The sequence below is a fragment of the Notolepis coatsorum genome, assembly GCF_963971535.1.
Source record: "Notolepis coatsorum genome assembly, chromosome: 15".
Taxonomy (NCBI): Eukaryota; Metazoa; Chordata; class Actinopteri; order Aulopiformes; family Paralepididae; genus Notolepis; species Notolepis coatsorum.
In genome coordinates, this window is record NC_140179.1 from 14,466,036 (window position 1) to 14,493,535 (window position 27,500).

A 27,500-nucleotide genomic window follows, 5' to 3' on the forward strand; every position below is an offset into this window, starting at 1 on the left:
AGGTTAACCCGTTTACTATCACACTACCGACGGTAACGTTTCCCACCGGTCCCAGTCGCGCGCCTATGGTATTTTGGCTGGAAGTAAAGTGCATTTTGGATACATATATTTTTTTTATTATTATTATTAAAACGTACATTTTTAATTTAAAAGTTTAGTAAATGTCATGATTTACACAGTGAAAATCCCCATTTGAAATAATGTATATTAGTTATATTTATTAGTAAAATAACACCATAGCACAGCCATTAGCCTTTTCATGTCACGCATCCCCCAAGAGGGCTCTCACGCACCACAAGGGGTGCGCGCACCACAGTTTGGGAACCACTGGTCTATAGCAACGTTCGAGACAGGGGAGGGGAGAATTGAAGGGAGTATTGGCGAGGCGAAATTGGGATGGGAGAAAAATAGAAAAATAAGGAGAAAAAGTGGATACAAAAAAGAAATACATATTTGTTTTAATCTAAAGTGTAACTAATTGTCGGAAATTGGTTTTAAGCCATAAATATTGGATCAGATTTTTTTTCCTATAAAAAAAACAGCATTTAAAGGTGAATTGTATCCCTTTAAATGCCCTTTTAAAATGAAAAATAGTGCTTGGAAAAGTACTTGTGAAAGTCTTTGAAAAAAATGTTGCAATGTCTGTGGGAACCCTGATATATAATCTTTGTTACACTTTTGATTGTCAAATTATGATTATTGGAATTTGACTGCCCTCCTCCAGTAGCATACAACGGGATGTGTAATTTTTTCAAAGTCCATCGTTCTTTCTATTCTTGATGAACAATGGACCACATGGGAGGGATGGGAACAGGAGTCCGTCTGTTTTAGGGGCCACAAACCACTGGGAAACACAGCCCATAATATACCTGCATTACTGTACATCATGAAGTAGATTTCATACACAAATGTCTCCTTAGCGTACTGTATGTCAAACGATTGGCAGTGGTTTGAATTGATCAGGGAAGCCTGACTTGTCAGCTTTGTAAGGACTGTAACCCGCATTTCAATATGTCTGTCTCTCCCTCCCCCCCCCCCCCCCCTCAGGCCCGCCCACTCACCTGCACCAATCAGGAGACGGCCCACCTGGACCCACCGCCTCTCTCTGGTACTGTCAATCACATTCACTCGCTGGCTTTCTTTGACGTGGTATAATTTTTTTTTTGCTGGATAGACTGAAGCAACCTTGATTCCTTTATATATAATATATTGTCTATTTTTAAAACTGAATCAAACCATAAACAAGGTGGCCTGTTGGGATGTTAGATCCTAATGTGAAAAACTGTGATTTTATATGTCTGCACTTTATTTTACGCCTGTTTTTTTTCTGTTGTGAAGCACTTTGAGCTGCAGTTTCTGTATGAAAGGTGCTATAAAAATAAAGTTGTATTATTATTATTATTATTATTATTATTATTATTATTATTATTATTATTATTATTATTATTATTATTATTATTATTATTATTATTATTATATTATTATTATTATTATTATTATTATTATTATTATTATTATTATTATTATTATTATTATTATTATTATTATTATTATTATTATTATTATTATTATTATTAATTATTATTAATTATTATTAATTATTATTATTATTATTATTATTATTATTATTATTATTATTATTATTATTATTATTATTATTATTATTATTATTATTATTATTATATACATTTTTCAGTGGAATTGCGTTGCCAGGGAACAGCTTGGGCACCAGGTTTTCCTCCTGTCAATTATTGTATTATTACCAAACACCAGGGGTGTAAAGTACTTGAGTAATTGTACTTCGTTACAATACTCAAGTACTGTTTTTGGGGATTTGTACTTTACTCGAGTATTATTAGGTTTGTATACTTGTACTTTTACTCAATTACATTTCAGAGAAAAAAAACATCCTTTTTACTCCTTACATTTAAAATGCAGACCTACAAAGTGCAAAGTCTTTACTTGAATTAGTATATTTGTTTCTCTGGCCAAACTAACGCTAACGTTATTAATCCTGCGGCCGCGCTTTATTTAAAAACAGCCAATCAAATCCCCATCAATGGAAAATGAACCCGCCCATACCCATGCTGATTGGTCCTTGTGCAAGACTAGAAAGTGGGGATCTTTGATTAAACACCTGCTATCAGAAGAATAGACAGTCAGAGTGACAAGCTCTTTTTATTTTTTTACTTTTAATTTTTAGTACTTACTAAGTACATTTAAAAGTAGAAACTTTTTAACTTTTACTCAAGTGTGTTTTTAGCCAGATACTCTGACTTTTACTTGAGTAAGATGTTGAGACGGTACCCATACTTTCACTTAAGTATAATTTCTGGGTACTTTTTACATGCCTGCCAAACACCGCAACGGGAAATACAATCATGCCCATTTAGAAAGGGGAAAAGGTCACTGATCTGCACGCACTGTGGAAGCTAGGAGCGGTCACGGTCGAGGTCTCCCACTCAGGGCGGTTCTTTACGGCGATGAGACCTTTATATTCTCCACGGCTGCTGCATTGTGGGTCGTGTGGTGGGTGTTGTTTCAAAAGTCGTAAGCGCTGTTGTTCGGTCTGACTTCCGGTGTGACAATGAAGGCGGTGGTTTGTCCCCTCCCCCTCCCTCCCTCTCCCTGCCGCCCAGACAATGTCCCCAGCTAAATGTGGCACAATGGCGCCTCAGTCGCTGTGGGCTGAAGCCCAGAACTGTCTCTGGAGGACCACAGGGCTTAGTGGTCGACCCCGCTGTGACCCGAGGACATGGTTTCATGTCAGGGACCCAAATTATTATTATTGTTTTTTCTTGTTTGTTGGATCCCAGGCTCAGTGAAACACATCACAGCTGTTGCCACGCAGGGAGACCCGCCAGAATCCAATCTGGGCCCCGACCCATAGTTGAACCCTTTCACTACCGTCTACAGGTTAACCGTCTGTAGTGTGGTAGTGAAAGAGTTAACCTTCTGTAGTGTGGCAGTGAAAGGGTTAACCGTCTGTAGTGTGGTAGTGAAAGAGTTAACCTTCTATAGTGTGGCAGTGAACGGGTTAACCGTCTGTAGTGTGGTAGTGAAAGGGTTAACCGTCTGTAGTGTGGCAGTGAAAGGGTTAACCGTCTGTAGTGTGGTAGTGAAAGGTTAACCGTCTGTAGTGTGGTAGTGAAAGGTTAACCTTCTGTAGTGTGGTAGTGAAAGGCTAACCTTCTGTAATGTGGTAGTGAAAGGTTAACCTTCTGTAGTGTGGTAGTGAAAAGTTAACCTTCTGTAGTATGGTAGTGAAAGGTTAACCTTCTGTAGTGTGGTAGTGAAAGGTTAACCGTCTGTAGTGTGGTAGTGAAAGGTTAACCTTCTGTAGTGTGGTAGTGAAAGGTTAACCTTCTGTAGTGTGGTAGTGAAAAGTTAACCTTCTGTAGTATGGTAGTGAAAGGTTAACCTTCTGTAGTGTGGTAGTGAAAGGTTAACCGTCTGTAGTGTGGTAGTGAAAGAGTTAACATTATGTAGTGTGGTAGTGAAAGGGTTAACCTTCTGTAGTGTGGTAGTGAAAGGGTTAACCCTTTGGTAGTGTGGTAGTGAAAGGGTTAATAAACCAAGCATTAGAGCGTGGTGGAAAGCATCAATTTGTATCATGAAGTACTATACAATATGGTGTACTATACAGTGTGTTGTTGTGATTGTTACATAGTATAGTTAGTAACAGTATAGCATAGGGACATAGAAGAAAAACTGCACATTGTTAGGAGTGTACATAGGATCCAGTGCCTTTAAGCGATTTATTAACATGTCTATTTACCATGTCTATTGTAGTTATTATTATTATTATTATTATTATTATTATTATTATTATTATTATTATTATTATTATTATTATTATTATTATTATTATTATTATTATTATTATTATTATTATTATTATTATTATTATTATTTATTATTATTATTATTATTATTATTATTACTATTACTATTGTTTTATTGCACAATCGTAGCGGGCATGGCCAACCACATTTCACTGTATGCCCTGGTATGTATGTGATGAATAAACTATTGAATCTTGAATCTATATATCATATGCTTTTCAACTGTCTGTCTCTCTCTTTAGCCGCGGCCTCAGTCCTGTAACTTCCAGACCATGCATTCCCAGTACGGAGAGCATTACCAGGACACACAGAGCTCCCAAGGTAACACACAACACACACACAGAGCTCTCAACCCCAGCGCCTGCGAACCCCAGCTACTAGGACAGAGAGGCTTAGCTTCTTCCCCCAGGCCATCAGAGTCCTGAACAATGGACATTGAGTACCACAGAACACTGAACTATCCACACATAAGCACACACGAGCACACACACGACACGCACGCTGTGCACGCTCACACACTAGCAGCCACTTTAACACTTCAACATGAGCGGGCACACACTCATGCGCACACACTCACACTTATTGCCAAAAGGAAAGGCCACTTTTAAATCAGTATTAGCAACAGTAACAGTGTATTGCACTACCAAAGCTACCTAGCATGTCCTATATGCTCTGTAAATAACTATGTACAGATACCGAGATGTCCCACCATGTTACCTGTTACCTGTTATTGCACAAAACATTTTGTATTGGATTCTAACATTCTATTATATGTTGTACCACTGTATTGCACATCGTTGCGGGCAAGACCATTATTGACTTGACTCAAGGTAACATACAACACAACACACACAGAGCTCCCAAGGTAACACACAACACACAACACACACAGAGCTCCCAAGGTAACACACAACACACAACACACACAGAGCTCCCAAGGTAACACACAACACACAACACACACAGAGCTCCCAAGGTAACACACAACACACAACACACAACACACACAGAGCTCCCAAGGTAACACACAACACACACAACACAACACACACAGAGCTCTCAAGGTAACACACAACACACAACACACACAACACAACACACACAGAGCTCTCAAGGTAACACACAACACACACAACACAACACACACAGAGCTCTCAAGGTAACACACAACACACAACACACAACACACACAGAGCTCCCAAGGTAACACACAACACACACAACACACACAGAGCTCCCAAGGTAACACACAACACACACAACACACACAACACACAGAGCTCCCAAGGTAACACACAACACAACACACAGAGCTCTCAAGGTAACACACAACACACACAACACACAGAGCTCTCAAGGTAACACACAACACACACAACACACACAACACACAGAGCTCCCAAGGTAACACACAACACACACAACACACAACACACACATAGCTCCCAAGGTAACACACAACACACACAACACAACACACACAGAGCTCTCAAGGTAACACACAACACACACAACACAACACACACAGAGCTCTCAAGGTAACACACAACACACACAGAGCTCTCAAGGTAACACACAACACACACAGAGCTCCCAAGATAACACACAACACACAACACACACACAGACCTCTCAAGATAACACACAACACACAACACACACACAGACCTCTCAAGGTAGCACACAACACACAACACACACACAGACCTCTCAAGGTAACACACAACACACAACACACAACACACACACAGACCTCTCAAGATAACACACAACACACAACACACACACAGACCTCTCAAGGTAGCACACAACACACAACACACACACAGACCTCTCAAGGTAACACACAACACACAACACACACACAGACCTCTACATGTCACTGTTTCTAACCACAGCTCTACTCTGCAGTCGAGGCCGTTCATGTTATAATGAGTCGGGAACATTTTGAAAACAGGGTTTATATTTGTGTGCGTTTCCCATCATTCACGAGTCATCTGTCAGCTTCTTCACTCTCTCATCCAGTCTCTCTCTCACTCTGCTCTGCCTTGTAATCCAGAGTGCTTCAGTCACGATGGTCTGTCACCTCAGAGAGCGATGGGGCCGTGATGTTGGGTGTGCTGGCCTGCGTGGGTGATGTTGGGTGTGCTGGCCTGCGTGGGTGATGTTGGGTGTGCTGGCCCGCGTGGGTGATGTTGGGTGTGCTGGCCCGCGTGGGTGATGTTGGGTGTGCTGGCCCGCGTGGGTGATGTTGGGCGTGCTGGCCTGCGTGGGTGATGTTGGGTGTGCTGGCCCGCGTGGGTGATGTTGGGTGTGCTGGCCCGCGTGGGTGATGTTGGGTGTGCTGGCCCGCGTGGGTGATGTTGGGTGTGCTGGCCTGCGTGGGTGATGTTGGATGTGCTGGCCTGCGTGGGTGATGTTGGGTGTGCTGGCCTGCGTGGGTGATGTTGGATGTGCTGGCCTGCGTGGGTGATGTTGGGTGTGCTGGCCTGCCTGGGTGATGTTGGATGTGCTGGCCTGCGTGGGTGATGTTGGGTGTGCTGGCCTGCGTGGGTGATGTTGGGTGTGCTGGCCTGCGTGGGTGATGTTGGGTGTGCTGGCCTGCGTGGGTGATGTTGGGTGTGCTGGCCTGCGTGGGTGATGTTGGGTGCGCTGGCCTGCGTGGGTGATGTTGGGTGCGCTGGCCTGCGTGGGTGATGTTGGGTGTGCTGGCCTGCGTGGGTGATGTTGGGTGCGCTGGCCTGCGTGGGTGATGTTGGGTGTGCTGGCCTGCGTGGGTGATGTTGGGCGTGAGATCACTCTGGAGTGTCAATCATCCTACTCCATTTGGGTGTCCTGAGTTCATGTGTCTTTGTGTGTGTCTGTGTGTGGGCCTTTTTGTGTGATCAGTCACAAAAAAAAAAAAAAAAGGAATGCTGCAGACATTGATGAAGGTTACATGATGATTCTGAAGGTTCCTGCTGGTTTGATTCCGGCTCCTCTCTCGACAGAGTGTCAAAGTGTCCTCGAGCAAGACGACACTAAACCCACTAACTGTCTCGATGAGCAGGTCGGCACCTCGCATGGTCGCCTCCGCCGTCGGCGTGTGAACGTGTGCATGTGAGGCACGAGTTGTAAAGTGGATAAACCGTCTGTAGTTAACCTCTCTCTCTCTCTCCCCCCCCCTCTCTCTCTCTCCCCCCTCTCTCTCTCTCCCCCCTCCCCCTCTACCCCCCCCCCCCCCCCTCCTCTCCACAGACAGCATCTTCCACGACGACCCCTACTACAAGTCAGAGACCAGCCTGGACCGCTGCCCTGTGGACGGGGGGGGGTTCGGAGGGTTCCGTAATGGCGGCGCCCCCAACGGCAGCATGTACAGCAGCCCCAGCCTCAGCTCCCTGAACCACTCGCAGACCTTCGTGCCCCAGCCCTCCCCCATCTCCTCCAGCCTCAGCATCCCGGGCAGCGAGCAGCTGCTGATGCGCCCCGACTACATCCCCAGCCACCGCCACTCCGCCATCATCGCGCCCTCCTACCGGCCCACGCCGGAGTACGACGCCGTGATGCGGCAGAAGCGTCGAAGCATGCTGCCCGCGCACCACGACATGCACAGCCAGTCGCTGCGGAGCCTGAACATCAGCAACGCCTACGCCTACCGCCAGCCCGAGGCGCTGGTCTACAGCCAGCCGGAGATGAGGGAGAGGGGCCCCTACCACGGGGGGCTGGGGCAGAGTCCGGGGCCCTACGCGCCACAGGTACGGGGATGGGTGACTCTTTTCTTTTTGATATTTTTGCACAAATCTTACAGTCATTTCAAACCTTTAACGTACCATCAAACAATTTAACGATTTGTATTTTTATATTTTTTAAATATATATAAAAATATTTTTTTTTGTTTTGATCCACTTTTTCTCCCCATTTTCTATTTTTCTCCCATCCCAATTTCGTATCATCCAATTCTCCCCTCCCCTGTCTTGAACGTTGCTAGACTATGCCTCCCACTGGTCGGTTGTAGTAAGGACAGAAGCCTTGCATCACGTGTCCCCTCCGGTACACGAGGAGGCAGCCTGTCGCATCTTTTCACCGCAGCAGCTCGAACTCTCAGTGGCGAGGAGTAACGCGTGGGAGGCTCACGCTGCCCCCGCCACTTCCTGCTTCCGCCGCACCGGCGTCACCAAACCGACCTGTAGGAGTCGCTGTCCACAACGTCCAATCCCCACCCACCGGCTTTCCCACCCTCTAACACTTGCCAATTGTGTTAGTATGAACGACCGGCCAGCCGGTAGAAATGCCGAGAGCTGGGCTCGAACCCAGCGTCTCCTGCGTTAGAGGCGAGCGCCTTGCCCACTGCGCCAATCAGCCGCCCTCACAGACATAATACATTTAAAAATAATTACAAAAAGTAATATTATATATACATACATATATGCACTCGTATATACGGCAGAGGAGAGAAAATTCACCTCTTGCTTACATGATGTCAACCTCCATCTGTGATGATGTGTGACTCTTTTCTTATAAGCTACTTGTTTTATTTCTCCTGTTGTTACTATAGATATATATTCATATGTGTACCCTTTCTTTTATATAGCTTCTCTCTCTTTGTAAAGTGTCCTTGAGTCCGAGAAAGGAGCTTATCTCTTTAAATCCAATTTATTATTATTATTATTATTATTATTATTATTATTATTATTATTATTATTATTATTATTGTAAACAATGAGGCACTTCTAGGTCATGCGTTTGTCTCAAATTTGTCAATTTCATGTACGCAGTTGCTAGGGCTGTACCGAATGTCATAATCTTTTTATATTCGAAGCTTCTATTGAAGTGTTCGAATGAAGCTTCGAATGTCTGTCGTCATATTTTATGACATCATACAAAAATAATTCCTCAATTTGAATAAAGTTATTCATCTGATTAAATTAGTCTTTTTTCTTTATTAAATCAACTTTCTTTAATGAATATAACTTGTCAGTTTGGTCAACATAAATAACCCAATAAGGGCACGGTCGGTACAAAAGTGATGGTGACGTCTTGATGGAGCGCCAATCGGATGCAGATAGGCTACATCATTTATGATAAATGTTTTATTAAAATGTTTATGACGAGTCATATACTATAATAGTATAATACGATAATATTAGTGTAGCCTAATCTTTATCTGCAACTGTGAAGAAAAACCCCATTGGTTTAAACAGAATGAATAGACACATACAAAAATATATAAATATATATATTTCTTTTTAATTCAGCGTTCGAATGTTGATTTAGAATTTGAATGTCAACGTTATGAATGAAGCTTCGAACTATTCGGTACAGCCCTAGCACCTGCTAGGAATCCAGGTCATCCATTTTTTATTTTTATTTTTTTAAGTCCACACAGGTGTGTTTGATTTGTCTGTAAACAAGACCGAAAAATAAACTTCATTCATTCATTCATTCATTCATTCATTCATTCATTCATTCATTCATTCATTCATTCATTCATTCATTCATTCAAGTCATCAGACATAATATACCATCGATTCATTCTTAATTGTAAGGACAATTAGTGACAATGGGCATCTACAAATACTGTTGTGTTTGCACATCCTGTAAATCATTTGGACCAAATTGTGCTATTCTTCTGCCATTATTATTTGTCTTCTTCTCACGTCGGTATTCTTTGTGATTCCACCTGCTCCTTCCAGATCAGCTACAGTAAGCCAGTGTCTCACGGGCCCCACCAGGGGGCGCCAGCGGGGGGCCAGGGCCCCTGCCAGTCGGCCTACAGTAACGGAGGTGGCGGAGGGGTCGGCGGGAGCTCCATATCGCACACCGTCAGCACCCCCGAGCTGGCCAACACCAAGCAGCAGGGGGCCAGTCCCGGGAGCTACGCCGCCACGGCCAACATGCTGAGGAACCACATATCGCGGCCGCCCCCGCCGTACCCCTCCGGATCCTTCCGCCCGGCCACCAGCACGCCGGACCTGGCCAGCCACCGGCACCTGTGCATCGGGGGCAGCAGCCCGGAGCTGGTCACGCGCATGGTGCAGCTGTCGGTGAAGACCTTCCAGCCCGACAGCTCGGCCGTGGTGCACCAGTCCCTGCAGGAGGTCAGCGAGCCTCTGACCGCGGCGGCCAAACAGCGCTCCAGCCTGGGCAAGAGGCACAGCATGGAGGTGATCAGCAGCATGCGGGGCGGAGGCATGGAGGGCATGGTGCTGAAGGGCATGAACGCTCCCCTCCACCGGAGGAACACTCTGCGTGAGCAGGTGGTGCCCCAGCCTGTCCCCCAACCCCCCCAGCCCCTCCCCTCCCAGCCACAACACCAGACCCCCCAGCCTCAGGCTCCACCTCAGGCTCAGGCTCCACCGCAGCAGCCCAAAGAGCCGCCCGTGCAGATGCCCGCCCAGAACGTCCCCGAGAGCGTCGGGTCGCAGGCCGGGCCGGTGGCCTACCAGCACCAGAAGACCCTCTCCAACGCCACCATGGTCATCCACAGCAGTGAGAGCGAGGAGGAGGACGAGGAGGAGGAAGAGAGTCCCGAGCTGGACGTTCAGATCCCGGGTCTCAACGAGGACGTCGGCATCAGCGCCCAGCTCCAGGCCGCCCTCGCCAAGCTGCCCAACAAGCCCCCGCCCGAGTACCCCGGTCCCCCTAGACCCTCCTCCAGCAACGGCCCCCTCCGTACACACGCGCAGACCCACAACCACAGCCAGGCTCATCCTCACAGCCACAGTCAAGGACCACAGAACAACCAGGGACCCATGGACTCAGCCCATGCCCAGGCACGGGGGGCGCTCAAGGCAGGTCAGAGCCAGGGTGGTGGTGGTGGTGGGCCTGGAGGTGGGGGTGGTGGGACACTGACTCGAGGGGACCAGGCGGGCTGCATCAACGGGTCTGGTCTGGGCCCGTCCATCTCAGAGCCGGACCTGACTAGTGTGAAGGAGCGGGTCAGGAAGGAGCCGGTGAAGGAGAGGCCGGTGTCGGAGATGTTCTCCCTGGAGGACAGCATCGTGGAGAGAGAGATCGCTCAGAGGGTGAGACCTCCTCTTACCTCCTATAACCTGGATACCATCTGTCACAATGTCACACTGTTTCTGTTCATGGGATGTATATTGTGACGAGCCTGCCTGGTGGTGTTCAGACTCGTCACGGTTCAAAAACAAACTAATTCAAATGTCCCACACGAGTGCAATATCAATCAATAAGAATATTTATTGATTACAGGCAGAATATAGTTCAATGGGCAAATAGAATCGTCGTACAAAAAAGGGATTGTTAAATACTCAGAGTAGTCGTCCGGTCCAGGGTCAGTACACAAGGGGGTTTCTCAGCCAGTCCAGGGTCCAGTACACAATGAACACCATCTCGCCTTCACCTCTCCTCTCACTACCTCTCACCTCACAAAACTCAGAATATCTCAATCTCTCTCTCAATACAACAACTCCAACCTCACCTCCACTCAACTCTCTCTATCCTAGTGTATTTGTAGTGTGTGTGTGTCTGGGGTGTGTGCGTGTGGGATGTGGGTGAACTGATGATGCACAGGTGTGTTCTATCAGTACTAATCAGCTACCTAATTGTTTCCCCTCCTTTCGTGGCAGTAATATCCTTCACATATCCATGAGAGGGGGGGTGATATCTGCCACAATATGTATTAGGGTTGGGTACCTTTCACATTTGAATCGATACTGACCCAACGGTACCTTTTTCCGTACATTTTTTTACCTACCTCAGTTGGAAAAAAAAAATCCTAACTTCAAATGATTTATTATCATTATAATTTAGAACAATTTGATATATAATATATAATATTTCAGCGAGCGTTGTCTGCATCTAGCTTTGTAAAGTGTGACCGTTTCGGCTTGCCATTGCCCCGACGGCTTTGTTGTTGAATCCGGCACACTTCATAGGTTTCGTTTTGCGGTAAACGAAACGTTCACGTCATCGGACTTAATAAAAATAATTGTGTGGCACCGGTGGATCTCACGTGAATCGGTACTCGGTAGCAGAGGTGCGTTGGTGATTTCAAAGCTGGTTGCACTGTGTTTTAATGATGCCACGTGCAGGCGCGCTCCCACGCATGCGCATACATGTTCCCTCGCGTGCGCACAGACTAAAGACAATGCCTAATTGCCTCTAGGAATGGAATATAACACATTTCATTCACAAGTTTTTTGTGAATGTATCTGAGGACGTATTTGAACACACCTGACGACCTGCGCTATTGTTATGCAAAGTAGCCAGGTGGGTACTTGGCGAGTTGGCACATCAGTCGAGTGCAGCGCATTCCTGTTTGCATGCGTGTGCACATCCGTGCATGTGCGTGCGCATGCTTCTGCTCACAGAGCCGGTTGCTCGGCGTGCAAACCCGTCCCATGAGCAACGCACCCCTGCTCGGTAGTACCATGTGATTCGGTCGATACCCTTAAAAGTACCGGATTCAAGGGCGGCTAAGTGGCGCAGTGGGCAAGGCGCTCGCCACTAACGCAGGAGATGCTGGGTTCGAGCCCAGTTCTCGGCGTTGCTACCAGCTTGGCTGGTCGTTCATACTAACACAACTTAGGGGTGGGAAAGCTGGTGGGTGGGGATTGGACGTTGTGGACAGAGACTCCTACAGGTCGGTTGGTGCGCCTGTACAGCAGAATCAGGAAGTGTCGGGGGCAGCGTGAGCCTCCCACGCGTTACTCCTCGCCACTGAGAGATCGCGCTGTTCAGGTGAAAAGATGCGACGGCTGCCTCCTCGTGTACCGGAGGGGACACGTGATGCAAGGCTTCGTCCTCACTGCAGCCGACCAGTGGGAGGCATAGTCTAGCAACGTTTGAGACAGGGGAGGGGAGAATTGAAGGGAGAATTGGCGAGGCGAAATTGGGATGGGAGAAAAATAGAAAAATAATGAGAAAAAGTGGATAAAAAAAAAAGAAAAGTACCTGATTCGGTACCCATCCCTAATATGTATACCTACAAGTACATGTTTAAATGATCTTATATATGAATACATTTGTACGATGTCATCATAACACATTGATATACTGTCTCGTCTTGCATGTACACACGATTCTCTCCAGCTCTCAGCTGTGTGTATCGCCTGCCCCAGCTTGCCACCACCAGAGATAACCGGGATCATCCCTATGTTCCCCGGGTCCTATGTTCCCCGGGTTCTATGTTCCCCGCTTTGATTGATTAATAGATTGAACATTTTATTAATTTTTATTATTTTATTAATTATTAATGTCCGCGTTGTTTCGAACGGTTAAGCTTAGGCCCTCTTTCGAACTGGTTAAGGTTAGAGTTTGGAATCAGGGCTGGTGGTCTAAAATGTTCAATCAATCAATCAATCAAAGCGGGGAACATAGAACCCGGGGAACATAGGACCCGGGGAACATAGACATGCTCCCAGATAACCTACAAACCTGTGGGGAAACTCAGTAGGCTATGTAAACTATACGCAAAGCTAAATACGGGGGTGAATATATTTTTTATAGCAACGCTGAGATTATTGCATTTTGAATATTATGACAAAACTTCACCCTGTACTGTAAACAAACAACCTGACCTGATACGGTGCAGCTTGTTGTTTGCTAGCTAGCTTCACAGCTCCTGACATGATACAGTGCAGCTTGTTGTTTGCTAGCTAGCTTCACAGCTCCTGACCTGATACGGTGCAGCTTGTTGTTTGCTAGCTAGCTTCACAGCTCCTGACATGATACAGTGCAGCTTGTTGTTTGCTAGCTAGCTTCACAGCTCCTGACCTGATACAGCTTGTTGTTTGCTAGCTAGCTTCACAGCTCCTGACCTGATACAGCTTGTTGTTTGCTAGCTAGCTTCACAGCTCCTGACCTGATACAGCTTGTTGTTTGCTAGCTAGCTTCACAGCTCCTGACCTGATACAGCTTGATGTTTGCTAGCTAGCTTCACAGCTCCTGACCTGATACAGCTTGTTGTTTGCTAGCTAGCTTCACAGCTCCTGACCTGATACAGCTTGTTGTTTGCTAGCTAGCTTCACAGCTCCTGACCTGATACAGCTTGTTGTTTGCTAGCTAGCTTCACAGCTCCTGACCTGATACAGTGCAGCTTGATGTTTGCTAGCTAGCTTCACAGCTCCTGACCTGATACAGTGCAGCTTGTTGTTTGCTAGCTAGCTTCACAGCTCCTGACCTGATACAGTGCAGCTTGTTGTTTGCTAGCTAGCTTCACAGCTCCTGACCTGATACAGTGCAGCTTGTTGTTTGCTAGCTAGCTTCACAGCTCCTGACCTGATACAGTGCAGCTTGTTGTTTGCTAGCTAGCTTCACAGCTCCTGACCTGATACAGTTTGTTGTTTGCTAGCTAGCTTCACAGCTCCTGACCTGATACAGCTTGTTGTTTGCTAGCTAGCTTCACAGCTCCTGACCTGATACAGCTTGTTGTTAGCTAGCTAGCTTCACAGCTCCTGACCTGATACAGTGCAGCTTGTTGTTAGCTAGCTAGCTTCACAGCTCCTGACCTGATACAGTGCAGCTTGTTGTTAGCTAGCTAGCTTCACAGCTCCTGACCTGATACAGTGCAGCTTGTTGTTTGCTAGCTAGCTTCACAGCTCCTGACCTGATACAGTGCAGCTTGTTGTTTGCTAGCTAGCTTCACAGCTCCTGACCTGATACAGTGCAGCTTGTTGTTTGCTAGCTAGCTTCACAGCTCCTGACCTGATACAGTGCAGCTTGTTGTTTGCTAGCTAGCTTCACAGCTCCTGACCTGATACGGTGCAGCTTGTTGTTTGCTAGCTAGCTTCACAGCTCCTGACCTGATACAGCTTGTTGTTTGCTAGCTAGCTTCACAGCTCCTGACCTGATATAGCTTGTTGTTTTGCTAGCTAGCTTCACAGCTCCTGATTAGCTGTAAGCTGGAGTTTAGCACCTGGTAACATTATGTTCTCCGTTCCCCTCGGCTAAACCCCATTAATGCCAGGGAGATTACACTCATGGGAAGGGAAGGGTGTGTTTGTGTTGCCTGCCTCTCCGTTAAGACGCTAACATTTGACACAGAAGTTGAACCTATGTCCAGGTATTAAAACAATTGGTTTATTGGTTAGTAGTGATAAACCAGTGTATTCAAGGACAGTGAGTGAGAGTGCACCATTGCACGTGTGTGTTTGTACACAAGGGTGAATGTGTATCACAGAAGTCATAGTCTCGTCTCTCTTGCCAATGCATCTTCAGAGTCTCTTCCCTAATAAGCATATAGATCCCTGTATACCTTAATTAAAGGTGGACCCACTTCATCAAAAACAATGCAGATTTATTTTGCACATAATCTCACACACATTCAAAAACTCAAGCATTGATTTAGCTTTGACAGTTATTGAGAATGAATGAGTTTGAGTTTTATGGATGTGTGTGAGATTATATGCGGGGGGAGGGGGGTGGGGGGGGGATTATTTATGAGAAGTCAAAATAAGAAGTAGAGCAAACTCTGCACCACTTCTCAAGCCCTTGCCTGTGGTTCCTTAACCCTTTCACTACCTGTGGTGTTCCACCTGCAGCCTTAACCCTTTCACTGCCTGTGGTGTTCCACAGACTCCCAGAGGCACCTGCAGCCTTAACCCTTTCACTACCGCACTACAGAAGTGTGTAGGGCTGACCCCTATTAGTCGATTAGTCGACTAATCGGTCGAAAGGAGCCGTAGACGACAGCCAACTAGTCGAATAAATTTTTTTTTGTCATTCTTTCTAAAAGAAAAGAGGCCTAGAAGCGTGGCTAACGCTAATGGTGCGCATACCAGAGGCTAACTGCCTACGAAAACAGGCACAGAGGCACTGAAAGAGGATTTCACCCATCTAATGAACACACTAGACTAGACAAAAATCAAGATGTATCCATCAGTGGACCAATTGCATGCTTTTGCAGAGGACAAGAAGCCTTCAGTCGACTCCTTCAGACATTAAGCACCCCCCACAGCCCAAATGGAATGATAATAAAACATTTTTTTTTTTTTAAATATTATACTTTTCTTTTTTTAAGTCGACTAATAGTCGACTAACGGAAAATTTTGGCCAATCATAGTCGACAATCCAAATCCTTAGTCGGGGACAGCCCTAGTAGTGTGGTAGTGAAAGGGTTAACCCTTTGTCGTGTGGCAGTGAAAGGGTTAACCTTCTGTATTGTCACAGTGAAAGGGTTAACCATTTGGTAGTAGAAAGGGTTCAACTGAATCACATTATCATTTAAATGATATTTCTCAGCCTCTGATCGGAAGGTGTTTTTCATTATTACTAGGGGTGGGACGATACATCGATCCAGATCGATACATCGATGTAATTATCAACAATCGAATCGGATCGATGCGATGTAATAAGATCGATTCATATCGATACTCTTATTTTGAAAATCCTGTGGCGAGTCTCATATCCGCCCAAGAACAACAGCAGTAGCTCCGTGTGTGTAGACGTTACAGCATAGCATTCTCTCTTTCTGTGTGTGTGTGTGCGCGCGTCTTTGGAAAGACCAGATGAGGTCAGAGGAGTTTGATGTTTAAATGTTATTTAAACATAAACAATATAATACATAATAAATGTAGGCCTATACATGATCATGCAACATCAACAAATTGTTGTAGGAACGGTTTGGGAGAGGGAGGTTGTGAGTTTTGAGTTCCAAAAAATGTAGCTTAAAGTTTAAAGCTCAATATATAAAAACGTGGCACTTTACAGTGAACAGGAGGTCTATTTGTATTAAAAACAATAGATTGATTTTCCTTTAAATGTCTGGAAGAGCTCAAAAATACAAATGTCAAATGATATTTTCATTACCTTTTTTTTGTTGATCTAAATGTTACTGATTGTGTTAAATGGGCATATGATATCATCTCATATCGATCGCAGGCACCTGAATCTAATCGTATCGTATTGTATCGTGAGAGACTTTGTGATATCGGCAAATATCGTATCGTTGTCCAAAGAATCGATATCGTATCGTATCATGATGAAACTGGTGATTCCCACCCCTAATTATTACGTGTGCTGTTTGACGACCGACGCAGTGATTTTCCGTTGCGCCCCCGGGAACAACCACTTGGCAGGCTGAAAGCGTCTGATTGGTTGTTGATATAACAGGGAGCTGTTGCTTTGGGCCAATCAGATGTTTTTGGCCTGCCAAGTGGTGTTGCCGGGGTTGCATCGGAAAACTAAGACCACCATCGTGTTGCTGGTCAAACCAACTGCCTATCAGAGGCTGTATATATATTTACTGTATATATATACTTTTTTTTTAAGCTTAACCCTTTCACTACCACACTACCAAAGGGTTAACCCTTTCACTGCGACAATACAGAAGGTTAACCCTTTCACTGTCACAGCAAAGGGTTAACCCTTTCACAACCTCACTACATAAGGTTAACCCTTTCACTACCACACTACAGACGGTTAACCTTTCACTACCACACTACAGACGGTTAACCCTTTCACTACCACACTACAGAAGGTTAACCTTTCACTACCACTACAGACGGTTAACCTTTCACTACCACACTACATAAGGTTAACCCTTTCACTACCACACTACAGAAGGTTAACCGTCTGTAGTGTGGTAGTGAAGGGGTTAACCTTATGTAGTGTGGTAGTGAAAGGGTTAAAGCTGCTGATGCACTGCTTGCTCTGTTTCTGTTGGGCAGGTAAACTCACTCTCGCTAATTTCTCTGAAGTTACCTACTGCAGCTTTATATATATATTAGTGCTGTCAGGCGATTAAAAAAATTAATCTAATTAATTACAGGATTTGTAATGAATTAATCTAATTAATCACATTTTAATCGCATAACCATTTTATGCCTGCGATATTCTATATTCTATAATCATATTTCAAATTGCATGTGTCCGGATGGCAGAATTCAGTACTTGTAGGAGCCAAAGCTATATTTAGGTTATTGTATTATATAATTGTCATAATAGAACATTCTAGAACATTTGTGACGTCACAGTATGATGTCATGGTCGAACATTGTAGGACATTTGTGATGATGTCATGGCCGCACATTCTAGAACATCGAACATTCTAGAACATTTGTGGTGATGTCAGTGCCGAACATTCTAGAACATCGATTATTCTAGAACATTTGTGGTGATGTCATGACCGAACCTTCTAGAACATTTGTGTATCTATATACAGTATATTCAGCAATTCTCTCAGCCAGGTCAGTGTGCATCGTTGGACCATCCATTTTGATATCTTTGTTTTACACTGGAGTGGCTGTGGACATAATTTTTCATTATCAACGAACGTACTACTCACGAGTAAGTAATTTTAACCAGTAGAGTGGAACGTCTGACCTCATAGTACTGTATCTACAAAACCTTCTGTTGAATCATCTTCCATTGATTAATTTGCTTAGATTTTTCAGGTCTGGTCAATTTGAGCATGGTGTTATTCACAGTCAAAGATACAAAATTTTGTATTGATATTCTCATTTGGTTCATTACAATTTACTCAAGCCTAGTAACAGACACAGTATTTCTGACACTGGGAATACATAGATGGCCCTAGAATCAGATACCAAGAACATGCAAATGGACCATATAAAAAAAAGTCTGTAAATGTGTATTCTACGTTCTTATGGAATGAATGATTTAAAAAATAAAAATAAATAAAAATTGTTGTAATTAATTTTGAGTTAATTTTCATAACGCGATAATTTGCTGTGTAATTAATTAATCTAATTAACGCGATAAACTGACAGCCCTAATATATATATAAAGTGTCACAAGATAAAAACTGGATCCCTGGAGCCCTGTTTGACTAGAAAGTATTTATTTGGCTGTGGTGTTCCTACCCTCCCACCACCTTTACAAAAAAAACATCTTCTAAGCGCAATGCTGGTTCACTTTGTTTCAAAAAGTATTTCAAGAATTTGCAACCAATTATTGTGGAGGTCATTTTTTTTTCTTCTCCCAAAACTACCAGTGCAGCTTTAACAGCCTAACCCCCCCCCCCCCCCCACCCCCCTTTCTTATTGGTTTAGTCCCAGACACTGCGGGTGCCCCTGGTGACCCCCAAGCTGTTGTTTGGGCTGCCCCAGAACAGGGGGGGGGGGTTTGGGGGAGGAGAGGGGAGGGACCTAGGACTTTAGCAGCAACAGAGATTAGGAGAGGTAATCCTGGAGGGGGGAGGTACCCACGCAATGTGGGTCAGAGTTCTGTGTGGGAGAGAGAGCGAGAGAGAGAGACAGAGACAGAGAGAGAGAGGTAGAGGTAGACGAGTGTGTTGTCATGGCAAAGGAACGGTAAGAGAGACACATGTGCCCAGACGGACTGAGTCAGAGGAACAAGTGAGTAGGAAGAGGAGAGAGGAGAGAGGGAACCAAGGAGGAAGGAGGAGAGGCACAAGAAGAGGAGGAGGTAAAGGAGAGGTGGAGTGAGAAGTTCCAGGTCAGGTCCTAATGACACACACTCACTCACACACACACACACTCACACCCACTCTCACACACACACACAAAACAAATGCATGCACGCACACACACCATAGCTCCCACCCACCTGATATTACACGCACACACACACACACACAGAGACACACACACACACAGAGACACACACACACACACACACACACACACACACACACACACACACACACACACACACACACAGACCAGGGCAAGTCCGTCGTAGTCGGTCTTAATCCGTTGCCACCGGTGACCGTAACCATGACAGCGGGCTTGTCCTCTTTCTTGAAGACGCTGGAGAGACAGAAGATGTCGGTGGACTCGATGAAGAGGCCCCTGATGATGGCGGCCCTCAACGGCCTGCACGTCACCCGCATGCCGGTCCCCGAGAGCCCGGCGGAGGAGGGCGGCGCCCAGGCTGCCACCGACGAGCGGGTAAGAGAGAACTATCTGACACAACAACAGCTCGTTGATGTGTATCTTCACGTGGGGTTTTCTTCAGTGACGTCATTAACCAGCGATACGGTGGTAGATGAAAAGTTGTAAACTCAAGTTGACGATCACCGTAGCCATTTTGTTTGTGACTACAAATGTCCCCGCCTTCCATGCTCTGCTGAGGAACTTGATGTTTAAATGTATGTGTCGTTTATTAGAGTCAAAAAACAAGATAATTAGGTGCCATTAGTGATGTAAAACAAAGTGATACAAGGTACTCCTCTGATTTGTGGAAACATTGGAATCGATATGCCTTTATGTATTTTAATGTTTTTGGCCTTGTTTCTTTTGTTATTGTATTCTTGTTGTTGTTTTGCATATGTGTAATATGGACCTTGAGTCTGAAATAAAGTCTTCATCATCATCATAGAGAGTGAAAAACCAGGAATATTAAGCAAACAATTAACAAAACGAACCCATGGTTCCATGGAAGGTGGTTGAGCTTGGTGGTGGTGGGGTGGGGGGGGGGGGGGGGGGGGGTAGGATGGAGGAGGGCAGGAGTGTTGTGGGTTTATATGTTACATTTAGTATTTTTTGTAAAGTGTTTGTTAACTCAATCGTGGGAATTAAAAAGATGGATAAGCGTGGGATTACCTTCCGACCACATCTCTGTTTATAAACGGTTGGGAACGTTACTTAACACTTTCGCGGCCACTGGGATGAGTCTAATTAATCTCAAGAGGACCGGGATATGTAAACAGACGTGGGGCTGTTTGTAGAGCTAAATCTATACTTTATAGTATTGCTATCTGTCCATTCTCATTGTGAATTGAGACCATAAACCGTCCCTTCAAAATGGCTTAAAGAAAAGAAAAAATCATCAATACGTTCTCATTTTATAGCGCTGTGAATATAAGCATTATACCGGATTTGGTCTAGTATATTTCCTGAAGCCGAGATAATGGGCTAATAGCTAATAACGTTAAATCCAATGGCATTTCGGTTATAGATACGCTCCAGTTAAAACTCAAACTGCATATGATCGGCACGATCCTCACGCATGTATGCATGAAAGGGGGGGGGGGGGGGTGGGGGGGGGGGAACACGTCGTTTCTGATTATTGATTACCAATAACCGCGTTAGCCTCATTAGCCTCATAGGCCGAACGCCTGGATGGCTATCAAAACGAGGCCCCCATCGGGATGTACTTTACGTGAAAAAGATCTTACCGTGGTCCGGTGGGATCCCCCGAGCATTTCCCCGTTATCGATCGCCATCTGGTAGATTCCTTACCTCAGATCAGATGTTCTGCAAAAAGATTATTCCAATTCCTGATCGCCATTCCAAATATCGATCACATTTATTGATCCAACATTTGACCTCGAAAACAGATAATCCATGCTGCTTTCGGTTGCCCCAATGAATGCAATAGTATCGGGTTACATGATGTGGAATCCGGAAATCTTTTTTGACATGCATTTTCATTGAGTCCATTCCAATGGGTGCAATACCATCCGGGAGACGATAGGGGGCGGTATTTGCCCTTTTCGAGCTCAGAGACATGCAGTCCCAATGATAACGTGAGGCTGGATTGATGAAAAATGAATGGATATCGCTAATAAAAGAAATAACGATTAAATAACGAGATTTGTCGTTGTTGGCAATCATCGCATGGCGGCCAACAAAGAGATTTATCGTCGTTGGCACTCAATGTGTTAATAAAACCTTTTTACGACGATGCTAAAGATGAGCGCTCCATCCCCCTGACTTTTCTTTTACAGATCCTGTTGTCTTTGTTTTTGTTAATTTTCTTATAACCGTTTCATCCAATTGGACAGCACCTTGCTTCCTTTTTTATCTTATTTGTTAAATTTGTTTGTCTTTTTTTTTTACCCTTTCTTTTATATAGCTTCTCTCTCCTTGTACAGTGTCCTTGAGTCTGAGAAAGGCGCTTCTCTCTTTAAATCCAATTTATTATTATTATTATTATTATTATTATTATTATTATTATTATTATTATTATTATTATTATTATTATTATTATTATTATTATTATTATTATTATTATTATTATTATTATTATTATTGTCTGTTTGCTGCCTGTTCGGCCCCGAGGTGTGAACCGCAGCCTTTGTCCAGACTGTTGCTAGGCTCACAGGGGCCTTGCGCTAAGTGGGCTGTGGAACGCGTGGCATGATGGCGCTTATCGCCTCTTGGCCTGTTGGTATGTTAAGAATTTGACCCGAAAGAGGGAAAGAGAGATAGAATTATAGAGAGAGAGAGAGAGAGAGAGAGAGAGAGAGAGAGAGAGAGAGAGAGAGAGAGAGAGAGAGAGAGAGAGAGAGAGAGAGAGAGAGAGAGACTGCTTACCCCTCTCGGGTCATGACTGCCCCCGCCCCCTGTGGAGAAGTAGAACTGCGTTTGTATCATAGCTACGTTGAAATATTTAGGTATTTCGATTTTATATTAAAGCCGGTATGTAAGGCGTCTCAAGTATGAATGTAAAAAGACCCCTCAAGCGATTTAACAAGAGCTCTCTTTACCATGTGCCACTTTGGAATTCAATGAGTAAACTTTCTCTCTCTCTCTCTCTCTCTCTCTCTCTCTCTCTCTCTCTCTCTCTCTCTCTCTCTCTCTCTCTCTCTCCTCTCCCTCTCTCTCTCTCTCTCTATCTCTCTCCCCCCCCCCCCAGTGTAAGACCTTGGAGCTGAAGCTTGAGGAGGAGCGGGTCTTCACGGAGTACGAGCAGGTGCCCAAGAAGAGGCCCGACTGCGTGGTCACCACGGCGACGCTGGCCGACAACACCGAGCGGAACCGCTTCCGCGACGTGGTTCCGTACGAGGAGAACCGCGTGGAGCTCGTGCCCAACAAGGAGAACAACACGGGGTACATCAACGCCTCGCACATCAAGGTAGGCTGGAGTCGGGGTTATTAGCTGGGTGTCACAACCATAGATAATATATTTTTTTTTTATCCACTTTTTCTCCCATTTTCTATATTTTTCTCCCATCCCAATTTCGTATCATCCAATTCAACCCTCCCCTGTCACGAACGCTGTTTCTTGCCTCCCACAAGCCGGCTGCAATGTGGACTAAGTCATACATAGCACAAGTCCCCTCCGGTACTTGAGGTAACAGCAGTCGCATCTTTTCACCTGCGCAGCTCGATCTCTCAGTGGCGAGGAGTAACGCGTGGGAGGCTCACGCTGCCCCCGACACTTCCTGATTCTACTGCGCAGGCGCACCAACCGACCTGTAGGAGTCGCTGTCCACAACGCCCGATCCCCACCCATCAGTTTCCCACCCCCTAATACGGCCAATGTGTATTAGTATGAACGACCAGCTAAACTGAAAGCAATGTGGAGCGCTGGGCTCGAACAGGCGAGCCCAGCGTCTCCGCATTCGTGGCGAGCGCCTTGCCCACTACGCCACGTAGCCGCCACCCATAGATAATATATATAAAGACTAGATGACTCACTGCTGGCCAACGGAGACCGACGTTGCCACATGGCGGCCATCTTGCTACAGGGCAGCACGCCCACTCATAACATGAATGTCTATAGTGCATCTACTATTGAAATAACCATGGCATGCTCAATTTTCAACCGTTTGGTTTGTTAAAAACGTCGGAGATTATTGTTGTTTATTGTTTGAAAGGATCCCCATTAGCTGTCACCTAAGTGGCGAGCTAGTCTTCCTGGGGTCCACACAGAAAGACAACAGAAAACACAAAACATAACAACATGAGATACATATGACAATCACAATTAACAATGATAATCTAAAAACAGTAAAACATTGTAGACATTATCAACATCAGAATATTTTGCTCACATATTTAAGTAGTGCATTCTCAGGTGGTATTTGAAAGACACTTTACTATTCAATTCACTTATGTTCAGTGGGGCAGTTATTCCAATGATTGATGGCACGATAAACAACAGTCCTCTTTAATAAAGCATTTGATTTTGGACGTGGTAACATAATCAGCTGACCTAGTAAAATAAGAATGAACCTGTATGCATCTGACCATTTGTTTGTATAAGAAAACAGGTTGAGGCGAAAAGACAGTGTTCCTGAACAATTTAACTGTGTTGAAAACCAGCCTATTCTCTACCGTTAACCATGAGAGTTGCCGGTAGGGATGGGTACCGAATTCGGTACTTTTGAGGTACCGAACCGAAACACGTCGGTACTACCGAGTATCGATTCAAGTGAGAAACCGATTTAAATTTTTTTTTTTTTTTTACTTTTTTCTTTTCATGTCAACGTTCACACGCACAATTATGCTTACCTAGGATTTGACTTGATTCAACAACAAAGCAGTCGGAGCAATGACAAGCCGAAAACTGTCGAAATTGTAGTTATTTGAAGTTTGGATTTTTTTTTTATGACTGAGGTAGGTAAATTAAATTTCTTGGGACTAAAGTACAGAAAAAAGGTACCGTTGGGTACCGGTATCGATTCACAGGTACCGGTACCGGTATCGGTTCAAATGTGAAAGGTACCCATCCCTAGTTGCCGGTGCATAGTTATAGTGTTTGTTCTCGTGGAACAATGTAAGACTAACCTTGCAGCTCTGTTCTGGGCAGTTTGCAATTTCTTTAGTTGACCTTTGGATGCAGAGGACCATACTGGTGCACAATAATCTAGGTGACATCAAATTAAAGATTTCGCCACCTGTCCCACAATATATGTAGGGACATAAGAAAGACATTTCCTCACCATAGAGATACCACTCCCCATCTTCTTCACTATGGTATCAATGTGTTCACTATGGTATCAATGTGTGAACATCATGTTATACTGCATACTTATAATGGACTTTCATAAAACATTTTTTTAAAGAGTTCTTCCAATCAAAAAATCATAGCCACGTTAATAACGTTTGTAATAAACCAAACCGTTTGTAAATCCGTCAAGATTTCTGCGAGTTAAGAGTATTTTTGTTTGTGCAGATCATCACCTTAATAAAGCAGTAGTTAACTGTAGCAAGATGGCCGCCGGTGAACTACGCAAGAGACTCCGCCGCCTTGCGCCATCTAGTCTTTATATATATATCTATGGTCATAATAACCCCTGTGTACCTAGATGACACAGGTTGTGCTGGGGAGGTGTTTACAGCCCCGACCTGAGCCGGTGTGGTATAATAGTGACGTGATGGTGCTGCTGTGTAACTCCACGGGGAGAGTGTGGCACCAACATGGAGTGTGTTTAAGGCCCGGTCCAAATCCCCTTCCCTTGGCCCTACCCCCATGTTTAGGAGTGCCCTCTACTGGGTAGTGGTGGTACTTCAGAATGGAGCTACAAAGGGAAGGGGTTGAAATCTTTGTTGAACAAGAAGGAGGGCTGCAGCATCTTTGTAGTGTGAATTAGAAGGTGCTCTTTGGATAAAGGGGAGCCAGAGAAGCCAAAAAGCTTTAATTAGTCGCTTAGTTCATATTAGAACAATAAAAAAATACCAACATGTTTCGGCCTCTCTATCGGCCTTCTTCAGGGCATACAAACAAATGAATGGGTGAACTGAGTTATATTCTAAAGGAGGCTGTGCTCATTGCTCTATCAAGCTCAGGTGTGAGCACTTAGTCAGCCTGAAAATGTAATCGTTACCTAGGAAATGGGAGACTCCTTGTTACGTCATCAGTAGTAAAATAATGTAAAGGACTAACATATTTCTGTAGGTTTTTGCAGTTGCATAGAAATGTAACCTACAGTGTAGTTACATATAATAATGATAGGCCAATGTGTTTATTGTTGGTATCAAACAAAGGACTTTATTTACAGCATATTTTTTAGATACATTTATAAAATAAATCTTTGGAACGGTGTACGTCTGGAGAGAAAGAAGAGGAAAAAGCCACACAATTCAACAACTCAGCAACACCTGGGAGTTGCGAAACACCACCAGTTCTCCGTAACCGGACCTACGTTACCGCCGACCTATGACCCCGGCCACAGAGAAAACCCACCTGGAACGAGGAGTGGTACTGCCCGGTTCATCCGGTTGAGCAGTTTTGCCGTATCTGATTGTTAACCCTTTCACTACCACACTACAGAAGGTTAACCTTTCACTACCACACTACAGAAGGTTAACCGTCTGTAGTGTGGTAGTGAAAGGGTTCACCTTCTGTAGTGTGGTAGTGAAAGGGTTCACCTTCTGTAGTGTGGTAGTGAAAGATTAACCGTCTGTAGTGTGGTAGTGAAAGGGTTAACCGTCTGTAGTGTGGTAGTGAAAGGGTTCACCTTCTGTAGTGTGGTAGTGAAAGGGTTAACCGTCTGTAGTGTGGTAGTGAAAGGGTTCACCATCTGTAGTGTGGTAGTGAAAGGGTTAACCGTCTGTAGTGTGGTAGTGAAAGGGTTAACCGTCTGTAGTGTGGTAGTGAAAGGGTTCACCTTCTGTAGTGTGGTAGTGAAAGTGTTAACCTTCTGTAGTTTGGTAGTGAAAGGTTAACCTTCTGTAGTGTGGTAATGAAAGGGTTAACCGTCTGTAGTGTGGTAGTGAAAGGTTAACTGTCTGTAGTGTGGCAGTGAAAGGTTAACCGTCTGTAGTGTGGTAGTGAAAGGTTAACCTGTAGTGTGGCAGTGAAGGGGTTAACCTTCTGTAGTGTGGTAGTGAAAGGTTAACCGTCTGTAGTGTGGTAGTGAAAGGTTAACCTTCTGTAGTGTGGCAGTGAAAGGTTAACCGTCTGTAGTGTGGTAGTGAAAGGTTAACATTCTGTAGTGTGGTAGTGAAAGGGTTAACCTTCTGTAGTGTGGTAGTGAAAGGGTTAACCTTCTGTAGTGTGGTAGTGAAAGGTTAACATTCTGTAGTGTGGTAGTGAAAGGTTAACCTTCTGTAGTGTGGTAGTGAAAGGGTTAACCGTCTGTAGTGTGGTAGTGAAAGGTTCACCTTCTGTAGTGTTGTAGTGAAAGGGTTAACCTTCTGTAGTGTGGTAGTGAAAGGTTCACCTTCTGTAGTGTGGTAGTGAAAGGGTTAACCTTCTGTAGTGTGGTAGTGAAAGGTTAACCTTCTGTAGTGTGGTAGTGAAAGGGTTCACTTTCTGTAGTGTCATAGTGAAAGGGTTAACCTTCTGTAGTGTCACAGTGAAATGGTTAACCATTCTGTAGAGTGGCAGTGAAAGGGTTAACACGTTGTCGTGTGGCAGTGAAAGGGTTAACCTTCTGTAGTGTCACAGTGAAAGAGTTAACCATTCTGTAGAGTGGTAGTGAAAGGGTTAAACTGACATAACCATAGTGTCCGCTGTCAAATGATAGCTAAAAGACATTCATATCCTCTTGATTTTGAGCAGTGTGCGTCTGAAGAAACAAATAGAAAAGAAGTGACACGCGATTCAGTGTATTTCCTCAAAGGGAAAGATTATTATGAAAGACATTATTATGTCAAGTTCTGCAAAAAAAACAAATAGGTTGATAGTGTATATGTACAAAATATACATATCACTACAGAAACGTAAGTCCTACGTTCTTCCAGCGACGTCCAAGTCAGCGTCTGAAAACACTCCGTTTGGAGGTCAGTCGGAGGGCTGCCTCACCACTAGCCTCCGATCCACAACAGAATCGGGACACCCTAACCCTACCTGGCCACGCGCAAAACGGAGGGGTAGGGCCAAGTGGTAGAGCAGGACATGGTGTGGACACCTTTGCCAAAAGTAATCAGATGTTTGTTTTTTTTATTATTATTATTATTATGTTTTTGATAGATTTGTATTCGTTATATTTTTGGACAAGTCCGGCAGAGAGATATGGGGGAGGACATTCGGCAAAGGTCGCCGGGTCCGGGAGTCGAACCCGGGACGGCCGCGTTGCACTACAGTGCATTACGTGGTGTGCCACCCTGG

General features: G+C 44.7%; 1 protein-coding gene across 1 annotated transcript in view; it reads left to right on the plus strand.

Moving 5' to 3' along the window:
- Positions 1–27,500, plus strand: part of LOC311241682 (tyrosine-protein phosphatase non-receptor type 14-like) — a gene marked incomplete at its 5' end in the record, with an annotated part of 54,544 nt that overhangs the window by 7,491 nt on the left and 19,553 nt on the right. The window contains 6 exons of the mRNA XM_084330559.1: positions 1,048–1,108; positions 4,088–4,166; positions 7,083–7,579; positions 9,518–10,849; positions 19,520–19,663; positions 22,356–22,574. Of these exons, the coding sequence (XP_084186685.1) occupies positions 1,048–1,108; positions 4,088–4,166; positions 7,083–7,579; positions 9,518–10,849; positions 19,520–19,663; positions 22,356–22,574 (2,332 nt within the window). The remainder of the gene's footprint in view (positions 1–1,047; positions 1,109–4,087; positions 4,167–7,082; positions 7,580–9,517; positions 10,850–19,519; positions 19,664–22,355; positions 22,575–27,500) is intronic.